General features: G+C 31.2%; 3 protein-coding genes across 3 annotated transcripts; 1 reads left to right on the forward strand and 2 right to left on the reverse strand.

Annotated features, from left to right (window-relative positions):
• Positions 1-146: 146 nt before the first annotated feature.
• LOC114402274 lies at positions 147-695 on the forward strand. The gene has a single exon (XM_028364786.1). It carries the CDS (start codon positions 205-207, stop codon positions 478-480), a length of 276 nt encoding a protein of 91 aa, XP_028220587.1. The 5' UTR covers positions 147-204; the 3' UTR covers positions 481-695.
• A 3,779-nt stretch (positions 696-4,474) lies between these two features.
• On the reverse strand, positions 4,475-9,143 carry LOC114402281 (ubiquitin thioesterase OTU1-like). The gene is made up of 9 exons (XM_028364796.1): positions 8,930-9,143; positions 8,623-8,713; positions 8,454-8,499; positions 6,719-6,827; positions 5,989-6,080; positions 5,831-5,893; positions 5,470-5,588; positions 4,941-5,016; positions 4,475-4,801 (listed from the first exon to the last, which is right to left on the reverse strand). Exons 2-9 carry the CDS (start codon positions 8,685-8,687, stop codon positions 4,745-4,747), a joined length of 627 nt encoding a protein of 208 aa, XP_028220597.1. The 5' UTR covers positions 8,688-8,713; positions 8,930-9,143; the 3' UTR covers positions 4,475-4,744.
• Positions 9,144-11,518: 2,375 nt separating this feature from the next.
• Positions 11,519-13,552, reverse strand: LOC114402289 (reactive Intermediate Deaminase A, chloroplastic-like). Its single transcript, XM_028364806.1, has 6 exons — positions 13,266-13,552; positions 13,030-13,145; positions 12,899-12,943; positions 12,685-12,758; positions 12,554-12,603; positions 11,519-11,942 (listed from the first exon to the last, which is right to left on the reverse strand). The coding sequence occupies exons 1-6, from the start codon at positions 13,450-13,452 to the stop codon at positions 11,848-11,850; spliced, it is 567 nt and encodes a 188-aa protein (XP_028220607.1). The 5' UTR covers positions 13,453-13,552; the 3' UTR covers positions 11,519-11,847.
• Between the last annotated feature and the right edge of the window lie 4,330 nt (positions 13,553-17,882).

Genomic DNA, 17,882 nt, shown 5'->3' on the forward strand with positions numbered 1-17,882 from the left:
TGGAAGTGGAAGCGTCGGCTCCAATGTGATCCCGTAAGATACCTTTAACTTGAAGTCCGTTACAGTCAAAGGGACCCACACTTGCCACCTATGAAATCCTACGTGGCACTACTTAGGTTTTTCATTTTCCTATTTATATCGGTAATATCATATCTCCCACCTAGTTTCCATCTTTTCTCTCTACGATTCATCGCAATTCACAAAATGGGCAATTGCTTGAGGCGCCAATCGCGGATCGGATACTCCACCGACGACGATGAGGACTGGGAGGATTTTCGGGCGGCGGCGGCGGCAAGCGGTGGTGTTAAGAAATCGACGAGAGAGGTGAAAATTAAGATAACGAAGAAGCAGTTGGTGGAGTTGGTTGGTAAAGTTGAGGTAAAGGAGTTGAGAATGGAACAGGTTTTGGCACACTTGATGAATCACTCTCTTCAACGTCCATGGAGGCCTGCTCTTCAAAGCATTCCAGAAGATCATTAACGTAATTATATGGAACAGAGTATTTGGCTTATTGGCTCAATCCTTCCACCATAAAGAGAGGATTTTGTTTTGTTCTTTTATGGGAATGTTAATGTAACCACCAGGGTGGGTGCTTACACTTTTTGCTTCTTTTGTAAATACAAAACTTTAGTACCCTTTGCTGCTATACCCTATATTATTATTATATATCACAGTTAGAGGTTCATTTATCTTCATCTATCTTCTTTTTTACTTTTCTCCTCCTTCTCAAATCTCAATTTCCATACTACCAAATATCATAATCAATTAATATTAATTAACTCAGATAAGAGATTATTTTATCTTAACCAATAATAGTTTTGAATTCTAAGAATATATATACAACAACAATACTTATTTGGAATGAGAGTTTTAGTATCTGAATTGGTTTTACAATGACAACATGATTGTTTGAGTGAATGATATATAAGACTTGTGAAAATAATCTTCAATTTTTAATTATTTAATTGTTTGTTTTTTCTTATATGTATAACTTTTAAGAGATAATAATCCACATTAAACAATATATTTTTTTAATAAGAAAATTCGAGTCTTGATTTATCTGTTGTGAAGAATTATTCTTTGCTAGACTGAACTCCATTGCTATTTTCTGTTGTTCATGACTGTATTTGGATACAAATTTTTGTGTGGGGTTATGTGACTTGAGAAATGTGAGATTCTGTAACACGGGCACCACACTATTTTTCTGCTCCACCATATTGTGTCCAGGTCCAGGGGGGCTACCACTTTCATTCTTCAACTTGAGAGATGAATGGTGTGAATAGTTGTGAGATTCGCTTTCACAATTTGTTTGTAGTTTTTTAGTCTCTATAACAGCAGCATTGAAGTTGACGAGAAAGGGAGAGTTAATTTTTTTCAAGGCTTGGTGAGATCTTCGAAAAGGATGATTTTTTATTTTTTATTTTAATTTCTGATGATTGATGGATAATCGACTTTGACTATGTTTACCATTTGCTCCTAAAAGCTGACTCATTATTTTTGAAATATTGTATGAAGTAACGTTAAACGGTGGATTAATTTGGGCTCGTGAGTAATTTTTATTAAAACAAAAACGGATATGTTTTTCAACAAACAATGGGAAGCTATCACTTTCGAGATACGGTGCCTAATATTACCCACATATTGTTCATCTTTGAATTAGTAAAACATTAGTATTACAATGGAAGGTAGTGCTGTGAATAGTACAGTAGAGATATGAATGGGAATTAAAACATGGTAGATTAATTCAATGGGTGAAGATTATTAATTTATCATACATGTCCTACATGATGAAAAAAAAAAGATAGAATTTGGAAATTGGAACTTTTGATGAAATTAGGTTAGTTTCTCAATCCAAGAGATCTGAAAGTTGGACCCAACACCATGACATTAAACTGTGCAAATGCTCTAGCCTAGAACTATGATTTGTATCCTTTAATGCTAAGCTTGCAGTAGTAGGTAGGATGCCTATTCAGCATTACACCCTTTCTATATATTTTTCTAAAATATAGTGTAAAACCTTCCAAAATTCCTGGGGCAACTAAATCTCTTTGTCGTCACTATCGAAATTTGGTGGTTGATCAATCATGAATTAATGAGAGCTTTGTGGATAGAATAACATCTCAGATTTTGAGTTCACACTGCTCCTAAGTCCTACCACAAATGTTTGTATTCTAGTCTGCCGGCAGTACTTCCAAGTCCAAACCCCAAAAAAATTACTAATTCCTCAACTTTAAAATAATTATCATTTTAAGATAATGTACAAAAATTAAAAAGTAATTAAACACTTTAATTTTAAAAAATAAGTTGATCAGATTATATTACCTTTTCATTTAATAATAAACTCTTACTTTACTTAATTGATGGTATATCAAATAAAAATGATTATTATATGTATAATTTTTAAAACGAAAAATGATTTAAAATATTTTTAAAATGAATAATTTGCTAAAAAAAATAAAATAAAAACGACAAATTATTTAAAATAATTTTAAAATGTGTGTCGGTTATTTGACATAAAAAGCTCGATCCAAATGTCATATCTGATTTTTTTAAAACAAAAAATCAACACTGCAAAGATACTCTGATCCAATTCGGTCAAGTTAGGACAGACCTTCTTTACATAACTCTTATAAACTACTTACAGGTAATCTACTAGCATAAAACTTTTAAACTTAAAGCCAAGTTATGTATTAGCATTGGCAAAAATTGACTGAATGAGTCTTGTCATAATAGCTCTGTTTAAATTTATTTCACATGTTCAATAAAAATTTGATTTTTTTAGGTAACTATGATGCAACGATAAAAATGTGATTAAATTATTGTTAGTAATTTTTATTTTAAAATAAAATATCAAACAGATTTCCCCTCCTTCCTCCTCCGAGTATCGCCAAATAAACAAAACTTTTGCCAATGTAAGGCTATATATATTTGAATAATGCTTTTATTTTATATACGTTCAGTAGAGTAGAGGAATTTTCTATTACAACAATTGGCAATTAATAAATTTTTTATTGAAACTTATTGGATGTTTATTTATTTAATGATAAATGATAGTATATGGATTAAAAGAAATTCCATAAGGTATTAAAGAAATTTTTGCCGTGCACAATATATTTTTTCATGGGTTCTTATGACGTTCATATGCCATATAGATTGCCTCATCAGCTTTGAAACAACACCCTGTAAACGCCCACGCACACAATACGTCACCCTCTCGATCTCAATGCTTACAAGATGACAATCTTTCTATTGGTAAGTGTTAACACGGATAACTACAATGATATTTAACCAGTAATGTTCATTTTACATGATATATCATATATCAATATCAACATCTTGTAATTGCTTTCTAAAATAAATTTGACTTGCCCATCATCGTCACCCATGAATAAGATATTGATATATGTTGCATTTATCTTCTTGTATTATAAACGACTAACAGGAGTATATATTCACTGCAATTTGCAGTTGGATTAAATCATTATTTTATTACTAGAATAATGTTGACAGATGTGTATACAATTGAAAATATTCAAAATTGAAACGTGGCTAAAAACGTAAAGAAATAACACTGGCACAATGTGACAATGACCTTGTTCCAAAGCTGTTGTATCATTTTTTTGGTACATCGCATTATTGATCTTCTTCAAAATTATAATATTTCAGCACGTGGATTTTATTTTTTTTAGCTTATGACTTTTGCAATAACCAGTACTGTTCTAGGAAGAGGGAGGGACATCTTATTATCGCCTACAGGAGTGGGGTGACTTGTTATCAAATTGATTTATTTTTTATTAGGAAATTATGTAAAAAAAAACTTAGCATGAACTACAAAGTGATACTTAGGGAGAGTTTGACTACTCAACGGAGTCTTAGTCGTGAATGTGTGGGAAAAGAGTAAAGAGAAAAAAGTCATGATGGGATTTCAAGGATTAAGTGGAGGCTATTGAAAGGAGAAAACCAAAGTTTTCATCAAAGAGTTATGGAGGAAGAATGTTAGGAAACACAAGGAAGTGCGAATGATATGTGAGCCAAGATGGGAGAAAGGGTTGGAAAAATAGTAAAAATACACTTGAAGAATCAAGAGGTTGGGGACCTGAAGATAAAACATTTTGGTGATGATGGAATGTAAGTGTGTAAGATAAAGTACGATTAAAATGAATTGTTTTAAGGCATGATCCTTGTGTTAGAATGCTGAAAACTAGAAAATGTTAGATATAATGAACTCACAACTTAATTTTCCACTGTTCTATTAATAACAAAACCTAATTTCTCCCAACATAAACCAACATTTGAAATTCATTGTTAACAATAAGCTTGACGGCTAGAACAAGTATTTGTAAATTTGTTTTGAGAGGCATTATATACTATCAATAAAAGGGATTTTTATATAGTATCAAAAGCATTCAACACTCGTCAAGGTTAAAATAGTGGCGTGAGTTTACATAGTTATTGCACTAAAAGTTATATAAAGGAAGTGAAATATAAAAAAAATAATTGATTACTAATTTCTTTATCTAGTCTGCAACTAGAGTCACTAGAGGTGAGTTTCTTATAATCACAGTCATTGTGGAACAAGACCAAGGAACTATTATTACAACACAAGTTGCCACAACAATTCTCATGCAGAAATTATTCAGTTTTTTTTGTCTGCAACAAAGCAACTACCTTCTATCGATGATGCTCATTCAAATCAACGGAGATTACACATGAATTTGTATCCCATTCAAATCAACGGAGTGCATTATCTGTACTCTTGGAAGTTAACATGACCAGTTGCTTGTGCATGCTCCACTGCCTCCTGAAATGTTCACACACACACACAAAATAAATAAATAAATAAAACAAGTACTCAGAATCATAAGAACAAAGGAGAATAGGCTAAGGTGGGTAAGTAGCATGGCTAACATATAGCAAAGCATCAGGTACTGAGGAATCACCTTCTCACCAATTACTCCAATTTGGCATACCCCACAGCGGAGAGTGAAGTTGGATGTGTCAGTGTAACTCCGTTTCCTGAGAAAGGGTAGCCATGATATTAGCATCATGGGCATAGCATAAATTGCCATGATACTTAGTAGCAGAAATAATTGGGAGAGGCCATTCAACATGATATCCCAATTAAATTAAGAAGATAAAAAAAAATCACATCATGCAAGATAAAACAAACTGACTTCCCTTTGTATTATCGCAGGGTTAACATATATGTTCCTACTGGCAGACAAGACACATAGCCCAACTATCTCTTTCACTTAAAAAAAATGTGCATAATTTCACCAGTATTGTTTGACAATAGAAATTAGCAAAGTTGAAGTCTTCAACTTATCAGTCTAGATTACTAACGGATATTCTCAACAAATCTGATATATACAAAGAATTCAAATATGAAGATTTATGCAATTCAATCATCTAAATATGATAATCTTTATCTCTTTCTTTTAAGTAGGTTCAATAAGAATAGCAAACTACCTCTGCTGGTCCTTCACAAAAGTTAGAGCAAGCCCCTCAACAGGTCCAATGCTTCTGTTTTTCTGTACAGCAAATATGGTCTGATCAAACTCCTCAGGAGCTTCCTCAAAGGGAGACATCTGACCCATACAAGGTGTGTGAGTAATCATCAGGCAACATGAAAATAAACATACATATGAACCTTGACTTCATAAAAAAAAAAAATTATTGTTTCATGTGTAGTAGATAAATATAAATACCATATACTTGCAATCTCACAATTCACCTCCAAAACCACAAAAAAAAAAAAAAAAAAAAAAAAAAAAATCCACAGAAGAGAAGGAATGGATGATAAAAAAAAATGGTATATGAAATTACTCACCACTAATGCATCGTAGTGGAGACCATCATAAATCAGCATCACTCTTTCAGAATAGTTACTTTCCTGTCAAAAGTATTCAAAAAAAGTGAAAATAGAAAAGTTCAGTCATAAGAGGGTGCAAAACTTGAGAGCATATGGATTGGATAAGAGTGACTAACCTGACCATACAAATCACATCGAGTTGTTTGGATATCATATGCTGCAATTTCACGTCCATAATAATCTGCTAATATTGAAAGTTCAATTGCACCTTCACAAAGAAATATAGAGCTTAATTACTAATTAGCACATCAAACTAACAAAAAGTTAACAGTGCTTTATTGTTAAATTTGCTACTGGGAGTTTGAACTTTGAAATACCCTTTGAAACCCAAGTCAAATTCATCAACTACAAAATCTATACCAACAAAATTTATATCAAAAGCCTAACTTTAGAAACAAAACAACTGAAATTTAAACAATTGTCGCAGCAGATTGTCTGGGTACCCAGATGTTTAAATAAAATTTCCCAAATTTTAATTAAATCTTTATGCCTCTTTACATTTCAGGAAAATAATTTATTTTACTCACATATACTCCGTAATATACTTATGTTAGCAAAGTTTATTAAAAGCCCAGATGTTAAATGAGCCTATCTTTGAGTAAGTTTCATCACCTTCCAAGTTCCAAATGAAAATGAATTTTCCACACTTGAGGTTACACCACAGTAACACAGTTGAGGTTACACCACAAATGAAACTGAATTTTCCAAAATGAATTTACATTCATACATTCACCACAGTAACACCAAAAGTAGCTGTTCCAATTTGCAGAGAGAAAATTGGTAATTATTTCCATTAAAAATTTTATTTAAAATAGCCTTGATTAGGAAAGGCATAGGCCAACTAACCTCCCCACTTCTCCGAGTCAAGAATCCAGTTACAATACTCAGCGTTTGGCTTCCCAAGAAATGCTTCACAATATTTCTGTGGATCACTTGCTACTGTTGCTGCTATAACCTTTAGCATGTCAAATGACAAATAGCACAAAAATATTAAGTCAAAATATGTAAGCAACGATGTCAATAACATACTCAAAATGCAAATGTATTAGCCAATACAATGGTATAAAAGATCCACTTCACTGGCAATTCTTATATGATAGACTATGTAATTTCATATCTGAAAATAAAAATATTTTGCAATGACAAGCTTTTAGTTGCATGCAATTTCACGGAAAGCATTGAGTAGCACAGCATGGGGCTTGACGCACCATAATACAAGTGCATATGATGCATTGATGACAAAATATGGAGAATCTACCAGAGAAGTTACTCAAGTCTCACGTCAGGAATTGAAAACAAGATCTAGTGAAAAATAGGTATGCTGAGCCTTATATAATATTTCAAAGTCAATTTTTTTGAAAAATAGAAATGCTCAAAGTGCATTTATTATTCATAGTTGCATCTGAAAAATTCTTCATGCACTATCCAGATAAAAAATAACTAAGTATTCATATCTAAGTATTTCACTCATCCTTTGCATTTGTTGCAACCATTTTAATGATTGGAAAGCCAACTATCAGTTTTCCAAAAGCTCTTTTTACGAATTTTAATAAAATATGTCTATGTCTACAAGGAATATTTGTCCCACAAACAATAAATACAGAACTTCTGTATTGTCTTTCTGGTTTTTGGTTTCAGAAACTATTCAAATTGAAACAAGCAAAATGATAGGCAAGCGAAAGTAAATTCAATTAAGATGGAATGTTGGACATCACATTTAAATTGCATAGCATAGCACACTGTATATGATTATCAGAAGAAGAAAAAAGGGCTAAAATATGTTTTTGAATTCTCAAAATATCTCGAAATTTGGTCTTAGTCCCTATAAAAATTTAACATGTTTTAGTTCCTAGATTTATTAAAAGTGATGTGGTTTTAGTCTCTTGTCAAGAACTAAAAACACATTTTTTTTTATAAAAAGTAGGGAATAAAAATATTTTTTATAGCATGCTTCATCACACTCCAAGCACATGATTTCAATAGTGTCGTATCACACTTCGAGAATGACACAGTTTGGAGGAACTCTAACTCATTTGGGTGAAAACTCCTTCTTCCAATCCTATAGAGAGGTCTTCTGATTTGAAAACTAATTCTACAATACAATGTTGTTAAATGGAGGTGTCATGGCCGCCATGGTGGAATTTTTGCCAACCACCGTAGGCAATTTGTTAATATGGCCACCTCCTATGACAGCACCATAGGCCACAATGGAGTGTTTACATGGCATCATTTTGCCCTTCCGCCATTGATAACACTACTACCATATGGTTTCACTAGTCCAAATCTTGAGTTTATTGTGTTTGATACCTCAAGTTTGGAAAATGAGATTTTTCTAGTAGAAAAGATCTTATATTTAACTTCGAAATTTTTGTTAAAATGTAGGGACTAAAAACGTATTAATCTCAATATATTTTGAGGAAGCAAAAACATGTTTTACTCCAAAAGTATATATATATATATATATATATATATATATATATATATATATATATATATATCTTGAGGCAAAAGTTGACCAGCCAGAAATGAAGCAGTACATCTGATAGGTTCAGACAAATAACATGAATACAAGAACAATTACCTGTCTCAACTCAGCAGCTTTCTTTTTGTCATGATCCATAACATATCTGAAATGATTAAGCACAAAAAAAAGAAGAAAGAACATAACAAGTGGAATCATTTGTACAAGTAGCAGTAATACCGATACAACATGAAACTAAAAGGGGGTTGTATTCCATTGCTTTGCTTACCCAACTGCATTGAAGAGGCAACTGTTATCCGAAGGAATGACCCTTCTCAGAATAACACCTTCCATGATGCAGATTGTAGATAAGTACCAACCTGAAAATCAATCACAAGAAGAAAAAAACATTCAAAATCTAAAACGCTAACTATTCCACAATAATAACTAAAGCAACACCGAATGTGAACTCCAACAACAATTAGGATGATGAAAAGAAAGGGAAGAAAGGGGAAAAGGTTTGAATTGGAAAATGGAGATCTATGCTATGAGAATTGAAAAGGGGATTGGTCTGAGAAGAAGGAGAGGATACGAACCAAGCTTGTTATTGGTGTGGGTGTGGGTGTTGGATTTGGTATTGGTGAGTATTTGAATAAGAAAATGTTTTCCTTTGTATGCGTCAAAAGAATTAACTTAAACGGATTTTGCTACCGCTTTCGTTCGGATGCCACCGTCCTTTTCCTCGGCATGCCCCACTACTCTCTTCCATGCCAAAGCAAGGAATACACCACAACAACACCTTCCTCTTTTATTCTCTCTTATCAAAAACTATTCTTTTAATAATAAAATCATCCCATTACAGTTTAAAATAATTATTAATGTTATCACCAAGTATTAGTATTGAAAAAATATTATCATTTTTAAAATAATTTTTATTTAAGTGAGAATTTATTTGTAATTATTTTTGTATTGTTGATATTCAGTTTTGATAAAAAAAAAATATTTAGAAAAAATAAATTAATGCACTTTTTGGTAATTGATTTTTTAGTTATCCTGAATCAGTATTTTTAATACATTTAAGATCAGAAGAAATAATCTTTACTAAAACCAGACGTGTCTGAGTCTAGTAATATTTTTTCTCCCAATTAAATTTGAATTTTTCATTCACAATGCTTAATATTATTTAGAAATAGTAAATATAACATTTTTTATTAGTTCAAATTGAATTTAGGTATAAAAAGATTTACAACGCACTTTTCAAATTTATCCCCCACCCCACCCACCCTCACTCGCGCAAAGAAAGGAATCAATACGTACAAAAGAAGTGCATGTTTTCTTTGAATAAAAGCATATGCATATTGCATGAGATGAAATCCTTTCAAGCTACCATCTTTAACGTAGAGATAATCAAAATCCCCTCCCAAACTATAAAAGAATCAGTGCGTACAAAAAAAGGTGCATGTTCATCGGACAAAAGCGTAGGCATAATATAAAATCCTTTCAAGCATCTTTGATGTGGATGCATGGAAATTGCAAAGTATATTGAATGAATCTTTTAATACTCATTTTGTACTAAGATGACAGGGCCTCCATAGACCGTAGAACTTAATTTATTCAGCAAGCAAAACTACTTATTTTATACTGCTAAAAAATACTAATTATTTTTTGGTAATATAGTTTACTCATGTACTTAATGGCAATTTTCTTCCAAATATTAGAAAGGCTCTTTCCTACGAACGCCCCTAATCAGACTTGAATATACTTGTGTAGGCAGAAAGGGTGATATTCTAGCTGATGGAACAACGTTTGATGCAATGCATTCTTGAGAAGTATCAGCAAATAAATGTTTTGTTTGAATTTTTTTAATATTTATTTATAAGAGAATAAAATGAGCTCTTTTCTTATATATAAATTAGAATAATTTATACAAATTAAATTTTATAGAAAGTTTTTTCATTTAATTTCTTCAAAAGTTTGAAAACTATAAATCGATTTTTACTTACAGAATATAAATATGATTTTTTTTAATTTACTTCTTTTATAAGTATGGATAGAAAATTCTATCTAAATAGTATACAAATTGACACGATAGAGTTACATAATTATGACAACGACCACTTTATATGAGTAACTTTAATGTTTGTCCCTTACCTTCATTTTTTTAAAAAATAACATCTATGTATAATTACGGTTACTTAAAAAAGTAACGTTGCTTAATTAAAAAAGCAAGCCTCGTTATATATATATATATATATATATATATATATATATATATATATATTCAGACTTTGATAGTGAGGGCGAAAAGTTATGGCTTCACCGTTAAAGATGCTTTAGGTTTTATCTTTATTCTTGAAAACTGGCAAAAGAACAACATTGGATGCAAATGCAAGGCAAGTTGCTTTATACGATTCTGAGATATTCATATATTATGCACAACCTGAAGTCTTAATCGTTCCCTATAAGAATCCAAAGCCTTTGTTGCAAAATTCAATCTGAGCCAAAGCTTTGGAGGATGCAAAGTAGCAAATGTTTGTCAGTAATTTGAATAATTGAGTACAAGTTTGATTTGTTATCGCATGAATTCCGAGATAAATCCAGATATCCAACAGTCCAACACAAAAGGAAGAATTATGTATGATCTTTGACAAACTTATGTTCGGCTTCACCAACATTTAGCCAAACGTGCTCTGAATCGTTCAACTCAGATTGAATTCTCTCCCTCCCAGTCAATGAAAACAAGTTACACATTTTGAATATCTAAGGATTGTATTCATAAACTAGGTCGAAAAACATAACAGCTTAAATGTTAGGGTTGGACTTAATTCAAGATTTTACAAATTATTTTCAGAAAAGTGAAATTTGGAATGTCACAATCTCAAGTTTACTTCATTTTTTTTATAAAAAAATATATATATTTTCACATATTGTTGATTCTTAGGAATATAAAACATTTTCATGAAAATAAAAGTTATTTTCTCCGATAATTCCATATTCCCATTTCAGCCAAATGAAGTAATATCCTTCTTAGATATACCTCGAAAAGGAATTAATATCTAACCATCACATCAGCCAAATGATATCTTTAGTTAAATGAACAAAAAATGAAGAAGATAAGCAGTACGAAGAATAAGGTTTTCAATGTAACTCCACAAATCAATATATAAAAAAAAAATAGATGTGAGTTCGAGTAAAAAATATTTATTAAAAATGATCTTATTCGATAAAAGCACAGTTGACTAAATTCATGGTCTGTCATATGTGATACGCTGTCACAAAAGCTGCAAACAAGAACATTCAATGACTAAGTTGCTTTCACTTTTAATAGGCGCATTAATCTTTGAGAGAGAGAATCCGAAGATTAGAGACCTCGCTAGGATGGTAAATGTAATCAAAAGGGCAACATTATCCAAAGAACAAAACAAAGTAAAACTCCAAAATACTAAGATATGTCCCTTCCCGTGTTATTAACCAAGTTTGCTGAAGGAGCCAGATATACTATTACTCTTGGTGCTTATATAGTTGCTATGCACTCAATTTCAATCTTGGCATCCAATGGCAATGCAGCTACTTGATAAGTTGAACGAGCAGGGAAAGGTGAAGGGAAGTCTGAAACAATTGGAAAAACAGGTAAATTAAAAGTATTGAAGTAGGCATTAGTGAAAATTAAATAATAGCAATTCAAGGGGAAAACCTTATAATTTTCAGCATGGTACTAGTGAATTCTCTAGCATCAATCTAGTTATCACCCTTGGTATATACTAAATATGACAAGTTCACAACATGACTTATACGACAGGCTAACAGATGAATCTTCAAGACTTAAACATAAAAAAAAAACATCAAACTTTTGAATCTAAAAGCTGGTCAGTGGTCAGCCATGGTACATGTATGCTACCTACAGGCTAACACATTCTCAGCCCACAAATGCAGAAGGATCAATTTTCACAGCACAGTAAAAATTATCAGAAGTGAAACTCATTAGTAATTAACAAAGTTAAGCAGTTTGTCAATACAGAACTTTCATGACCTACAATATGAATGAATAGCTAATTATTTCTATCAAAAGAAAATAGTAAAAATGAGTAAAAGACTAAATGTTTAGGACAGTGTATTCATCTTTTCACCTAAACAAGTTATTGCAAGCTTCACCTTCAACAAAAATATAAATTGTCATGTGTCAAGCAAGAAAACATTAAAATCACTACTACAGAACTCACATTTAGCATAGATCTCATTGACCTTCTTAAAGTCCTTCAAGTCAGCCAACCTGCAGAAAACAACATCTCAAAAACTAGTAACCTTGCAGAAATGCAATTATCCCAACCATGTAAGGGTGAGGAATTCGTACATAATTGTTGTCTTAACAACGGACGAGTAGCTAGCACCACCGGCTTTAAGAATTTCCCCCATGTTTTTAAGAAGCTACAATTGGCGATTATATCAAATGTCAGAAACAAAATCAACAAGTGCATTGCAACATCAATAAAAACTAAAAAGTTACCATCATACAATACGACAATGAAATGTAATGTCACAAACTGAAATGTTCTCTCATTTTGTACCTGTTCAGTTTGGTCTTCAACATCATCAGATACGAACTTCCCTGTCTGCATTGAAGAGCAAAACACACATCAACAATCAGAAGAAATGAGCATCGTAAATAAATTAAAGGAAGTGATAAGTGATAACAAACCTCGGGAACAAGGCCAAGAACACCAGACACAAAAATAAGGTTGTTGGATTTGATTGCTTGAGAATATGGTCCCAAAGCCGCAGGTGCACCTTCAGTTTGAACACTTTCCTTAATACCTACAAACAATCATTCACAATTAACTTTGTTACAAAGAAAATTAACAGTAAGGGTCACCGTTATAACAAAAAAAGCAAAAATTTAAAATTTTTGAAGGTTTTTTCATAATGGGTACTTACGAGTATCGGAAGAAATGCTCAAGCATGTGAATGGCAAAGAGCGCTTCGGTGACGAAGAGGAGCGCCAGAAGGAGGTGCCGGCCACCGACAAACACCCTACTCCGGCGGCCAATGAAGCACGGTTGCGCAGTGCGCTGTCTTCCATCGCCGGAATCTGGAAGCTCCGAGCACCGCACCACGACGCCATTTCTATATTTCTCACTCTGTCAAATTCTTCAACACAAACAAAACAACCAACCTTGTCTTTGTTTTTGGGGTCTCTGCTGCTAAGTCGCTTGATTTTACCAAAACTACCCTTATCTCAGGCACTCATTTACCATTATGGTCCCTTCAAATGGATGGGCTCCAAGGTTTCATGGGCTGGGCCATCCTTCACCCAAATGACGGGTTTTTCTTTGGGCACCATGCAAATTGCTGGTACACCCAGCATAACATTTGAAATTCCATTTTTGCCCTTCTGTAAAACTAATATGAATTAACAACCCATATGAGACTTACGGATTAGCAATCCATATGCGGCTTATGGATTCATAATCTGTAAGTGGCCCATAGGATTTAAAAAAAAAATGTTTACGAGTTAATTTAAAATTAATGGTCTAAGCAGGAATTAAATGGGTGAGTTATTAACACGACGCTCTAACCAACTGACCTAATAGGTCAATTATGTTATAAAATAATTAATGTCACTACATATAACACTAAAATTTCTAATATATATTTAATGCACATGTAAATTTACATGATAAATTTTGTAATAATTAATTTTTATCTAATAATTAATTTGTTTACATATATAATTTTTTATGAAACATATGATTTTTATTTGAAATTTATATATGTAAAAAAATGCATTATTAGATCAAAATGGCGGGCTTTTCTTTGAGCCCATGTTATTTACACACATCTTTTTCCCTAAGTTCACACTTTTTTTTAGTTTTAAAAAAAAAAAACTATAGGTAATTGTTAAGCATATCTTTCATAATTGTTAGATATAGCTCTTTTTATTAAATTTACTTAAATATCCCTGCCTCTTATCTCACACTCCTTTTCTCCTTCAAACCTTTCTATTTTATAATAAGATTGAAAAAGGTGTGAAAAAAAAGGGAATGAAAAGTAAGGGTGAAGATATTTAATAAATTTAATAACAAAAAATAAAATAATGTTGTACATAATGTTGAGTCATGTAATAATTTATATATGTTGTTTGAATTATTAAAACAATTGTGTATGAAAATGAATCAGAGCATGCAAAGAAAAGGTTGAGTAGCAGGATCATTGCTTTAGACCCAAAAAGATAGGAGAATGAAAGCCATATTGAATCAGCCAACCATGATATGAAAGACAAAGAAAAAAGATATGAAACCTTTGATTTAGCTAAATTGGTCTTCATATTAAAATCTAACTTTGAATTTGATCATTATAAGGAAGATGAGTCATATGCACCAAACCAAGACCAAGAAGAAACCTAGTCAAGTTGTTGGCTTTTTGTGTGTTTTGTAGTTGGATTTGTTCCTACTTTTGGTTGGACAACATGGCTCATTGTGTGTGTGTGTGATTGCACGGTGAAGTTGCAAAATCAAGATGTGATGGAAGGGAAAACCCTAGAGAGTGTGAGGGAGAGACATATCGAGATCCATACTGCCATCAGGGCATAAACCACTGCCCACAACCAATATTTCATTTTGTGTGATAGCAAGCATTAGATCAACGTAGAAAAAACAATGCTCCAAAAGATTCCAATCACATCAACAAAAAAGTATTTGGTGAAACCAAAACAAACACAAAAAATAAAACAATCACTCAAAAGCAATATATTATCTAAATGAAAAATACAATACATGAAATAAAAGAAATGTTACCTCAACGGAGATTTGCTTGATGAAGTGTTGAAGTCGAGATGTGAGATCTAGATCCACATCGCCACTAAGGCAACAATTGCCACCCACAACCACCGTTCCATCTTGTGTAGTAGCCAATGTTGTTAGATTTGCAATCTAGATTGTGGAAATGTGCGATTCAACGATTTTGGAAGACATCTCTGGGTTGCATCGTTGCTGGGATTGTTGGAGTGTGATATCAAAGTAAAATTGCCCTGTTGCACATGGGATCTATGATCCCATCTGAACTTTGTGGGTGAGCAAATAATGGTATTTTGTGGGCTTTGTGGGGGATCTTTCGCATCGTTGTTGGACATTGCGCTGCAACTTGTGTCGTCGCCAAACAACGTCTATTCTTACAGTCATTGGTCTCCCAGTACTCTTCCATCTATGCTCTATGTTTGTCATAAAGAATTCGGGTTGCACTTGTTCTTGGACTTTCACAAGAATGGTTGATGACACTAAACATTTATAAGAGAAATTGATGGGTCTTAGGGTTTCAATGGAATTGGGCCTAGATGTTTCTTCTTAATTCTTCTTTTTATGTTTTGACATGTTGGGCCTTAATTTGAGTCCACTTTAGCTTCTTTTTTTTTTGTTTTTAATGTAAAATATAACATATAATATAATAAACTAAAGAATAATAACAATAATAATAAATATAATAGTATTAAAAGTGTAATTAAAAAAAATTAAAACATAACAAAATATAATAATTTGATAAACTAACAAACATAATATATGATAAAAAAATTAAAGAAAAATAGAAATAAAATTTGTATATTATATATAAGTATTTTAGGTAGGGAAATGTAGGATCTTATGATTCGAATCTTGTTTTTTCCACTTCCCGATCATAGGTAAGATCTTGATTTCAACAATCATGGTAGCAAAAAACACTCAATCCATTGACACTATAGGCAACAAATCTAAAAGAACTCTCTATGTAAAGTTGAGGTTGTAGTGCAAATGCATCAAGATCCGACTTTTCTCTACACAAGAGCAAGGTTGTAGCAAAGATGATTTAGAGTAAGAGCAATATGCATTGGGATCAGGTGAGATCCAACCAATGGCTTTGAGTATCATCTTCATGTGGTAGAGAAATGGACAAGGCAAGATGGAGAAGGGAGCGTCATCCTCAAACAGGAGATCCAATCATCTCAAAATCATTATGTTGATTTTGAATCCTCAAAGAATAAACATTATTATATACAGTAGACAACTCTTACAATACTTTGGACAAAGTGGTTTTAGAATGTAATAATAAGTAGATTACTATATATAGTGGACAACTCTTATAACACTTTGGGCAAAATAGTTTTAGAATTTAGAAGTTAGTGAGCATTATCATATGCTAAGTTGGATGTTGGTTACAAACATTGGTGATAGATATGATCGACTCATACAATAAATTTCTAAGATAAATAGACACTTTTTGAGGAGGGTTCATATTCCATATTGATAAAAAGTCAATCAACTTAATCTTATAAGTTTGTCAAATAGATATTCTCTAATATTTCCAAATGACTCAATATATTATTTAGTAAAATATTTTTAAAAAGACTTAAATTTTTGTTATAAAAGCATATACAAAGTAAATAACATGATCCTAGTGGTAATTTTGAATAAAAAGAAAGGAAGGTGAAAATTTCAATATATATCTTTCCCATTATTTCTTATCCTATTTTAGAAAATAAATTATTTTTATTTATAAATATAAATTTAACATTTATTTCCGTTTCCTCTTGATGTCTTCACCGAAAGGATACCTCAAATACTTGTTTTTAGATTTTTAAAAATAACTTATTTATTCACATTTACTACTTAAACTTTTATTTTAAAGTTTGCTATGAATGAATAGAAACAAAAAGGTAAATTATAACATCCCAGTAATAATTGGATAAGAAAGGAAGGAAGATGTAATTTTTATTTACAGAAAATATTATATTATTTGAGATTTTTTTTATAAAAATTATTTAATAATTTTCCCATTATTATTTTTTCATTTGTCGTAAAGAATTTATTTCTTATTTATAAATAAAAACTTAAAGATTCTTTTCTTTTCCTCCTAGTTTCTTCATGAATATATACATTAACTTTTTGTTTTAAGATTGTTAAGAAATTATTCATTTACTGAATTAATAGTTAATTTTTTGTTTAAAAAAGTTTCTATACATAAAAGCATAGGAATAAAAGAAGTAAATAGTACAACCCTAGTGATCAATTTAGATAAAAATAAATGGTGAAATTTTAATCTAAACTAAATATTCTATTATTTAATATATATATTTAAAATATAAAGGAAGGTAAAATAATTAAAATTTAAATAAATATTTTATTATGGTATTTTTTCAAAATAAAAACATTATATATCTTTCCCTTTATTTCTTATTTTATTTTAGAAAATAAATTATTTTTTATTTGTAGATAAAAAAATTAACATCTATTTTCTTTTCTTCCTAATTTGTCCATGAAAAGGTACCTCAAATTTTTAAAAAATGTTTTTTTTTTCACATTTATTAGTTAAAAATAATTGAATTGTTTTTATCAAAGCATAGGAATAAAGAGTAAATAATAAGATCCTAATATGATAATTTGTGATAAAAAAATAAAGGAAGGTAAAATTTTCATTTAAAGTAAATATTCTATTATTTCAGTTTTTTAAATATGTTTTTATAAATTTCATCTTATTGCTTATTGTCATTTAATTTTTTTATTGATAAAAATTTAACACCTCTTT

The sequence above is a fragment of the Glycine soja genome, chromosome 2 (genome assembly GCF_004193775.1).
Source record: "Glycine soja cultivar W05 chromosome 2, ASM419377v2, whole genome shotgun sequence".
In the NCBI taxonomy this organism is placed as follows: Eukaryota; Viridiplantae; Streptophyta; class Magnoliopsida; order Fabales; family Fabaceae; genus Glycine; species Glycine soja.

Coding starts and splice junctions, on each gene's coding strand:
- LOC114402289 (XM_028364806.1), bottom strand. CDS start 13,452: ATGGCGTCGTGGTGCGGTGCTCGGAGCTTCCAGATTCCGGCGATGGAA. Junction 12,759..12,898: donor TTGAAGACCAAACTGAACAG/GTACAAAATGAG, acceptor CGCCAATTGTAG/CTTCTTAAAAACATGGGGGA. Junction 12,604..12,684: donor GTTGTTAAGACAACAATTAT/GTACGAATTCCT, acceptor TGTTTTCTGCAG/GTTGGCTGACTTGAAGGACT.
- LOC114402274 (XM_028364786.1), top strand. CDS start 205: ATGGGCAATTGCTTGAGGCGCCAATCGCGGATCGGATACTCCACCGAC.
- LOC114402281 (XM_028364796.1), bottom strand. CDS start 8,687: ATGGAAGGTGTTATTCTGAGAAGGGTCATTCCTTCGGATAACAGTTGC. Junction 5,894..5,988: donor GATGTGATTTGTATGGTCAG/GTTAGTCACTCT, acceptor TACTTTTGACAG/GAAAGTAACTATTCTGAAAG. Junction 4,802..4,940: donor TTGGAGTAATTGGTGAGAAG/GTGATTCCTCAG, acceptor TGAACATTTCAG/GAGGCAGTGGAGCATGCACA.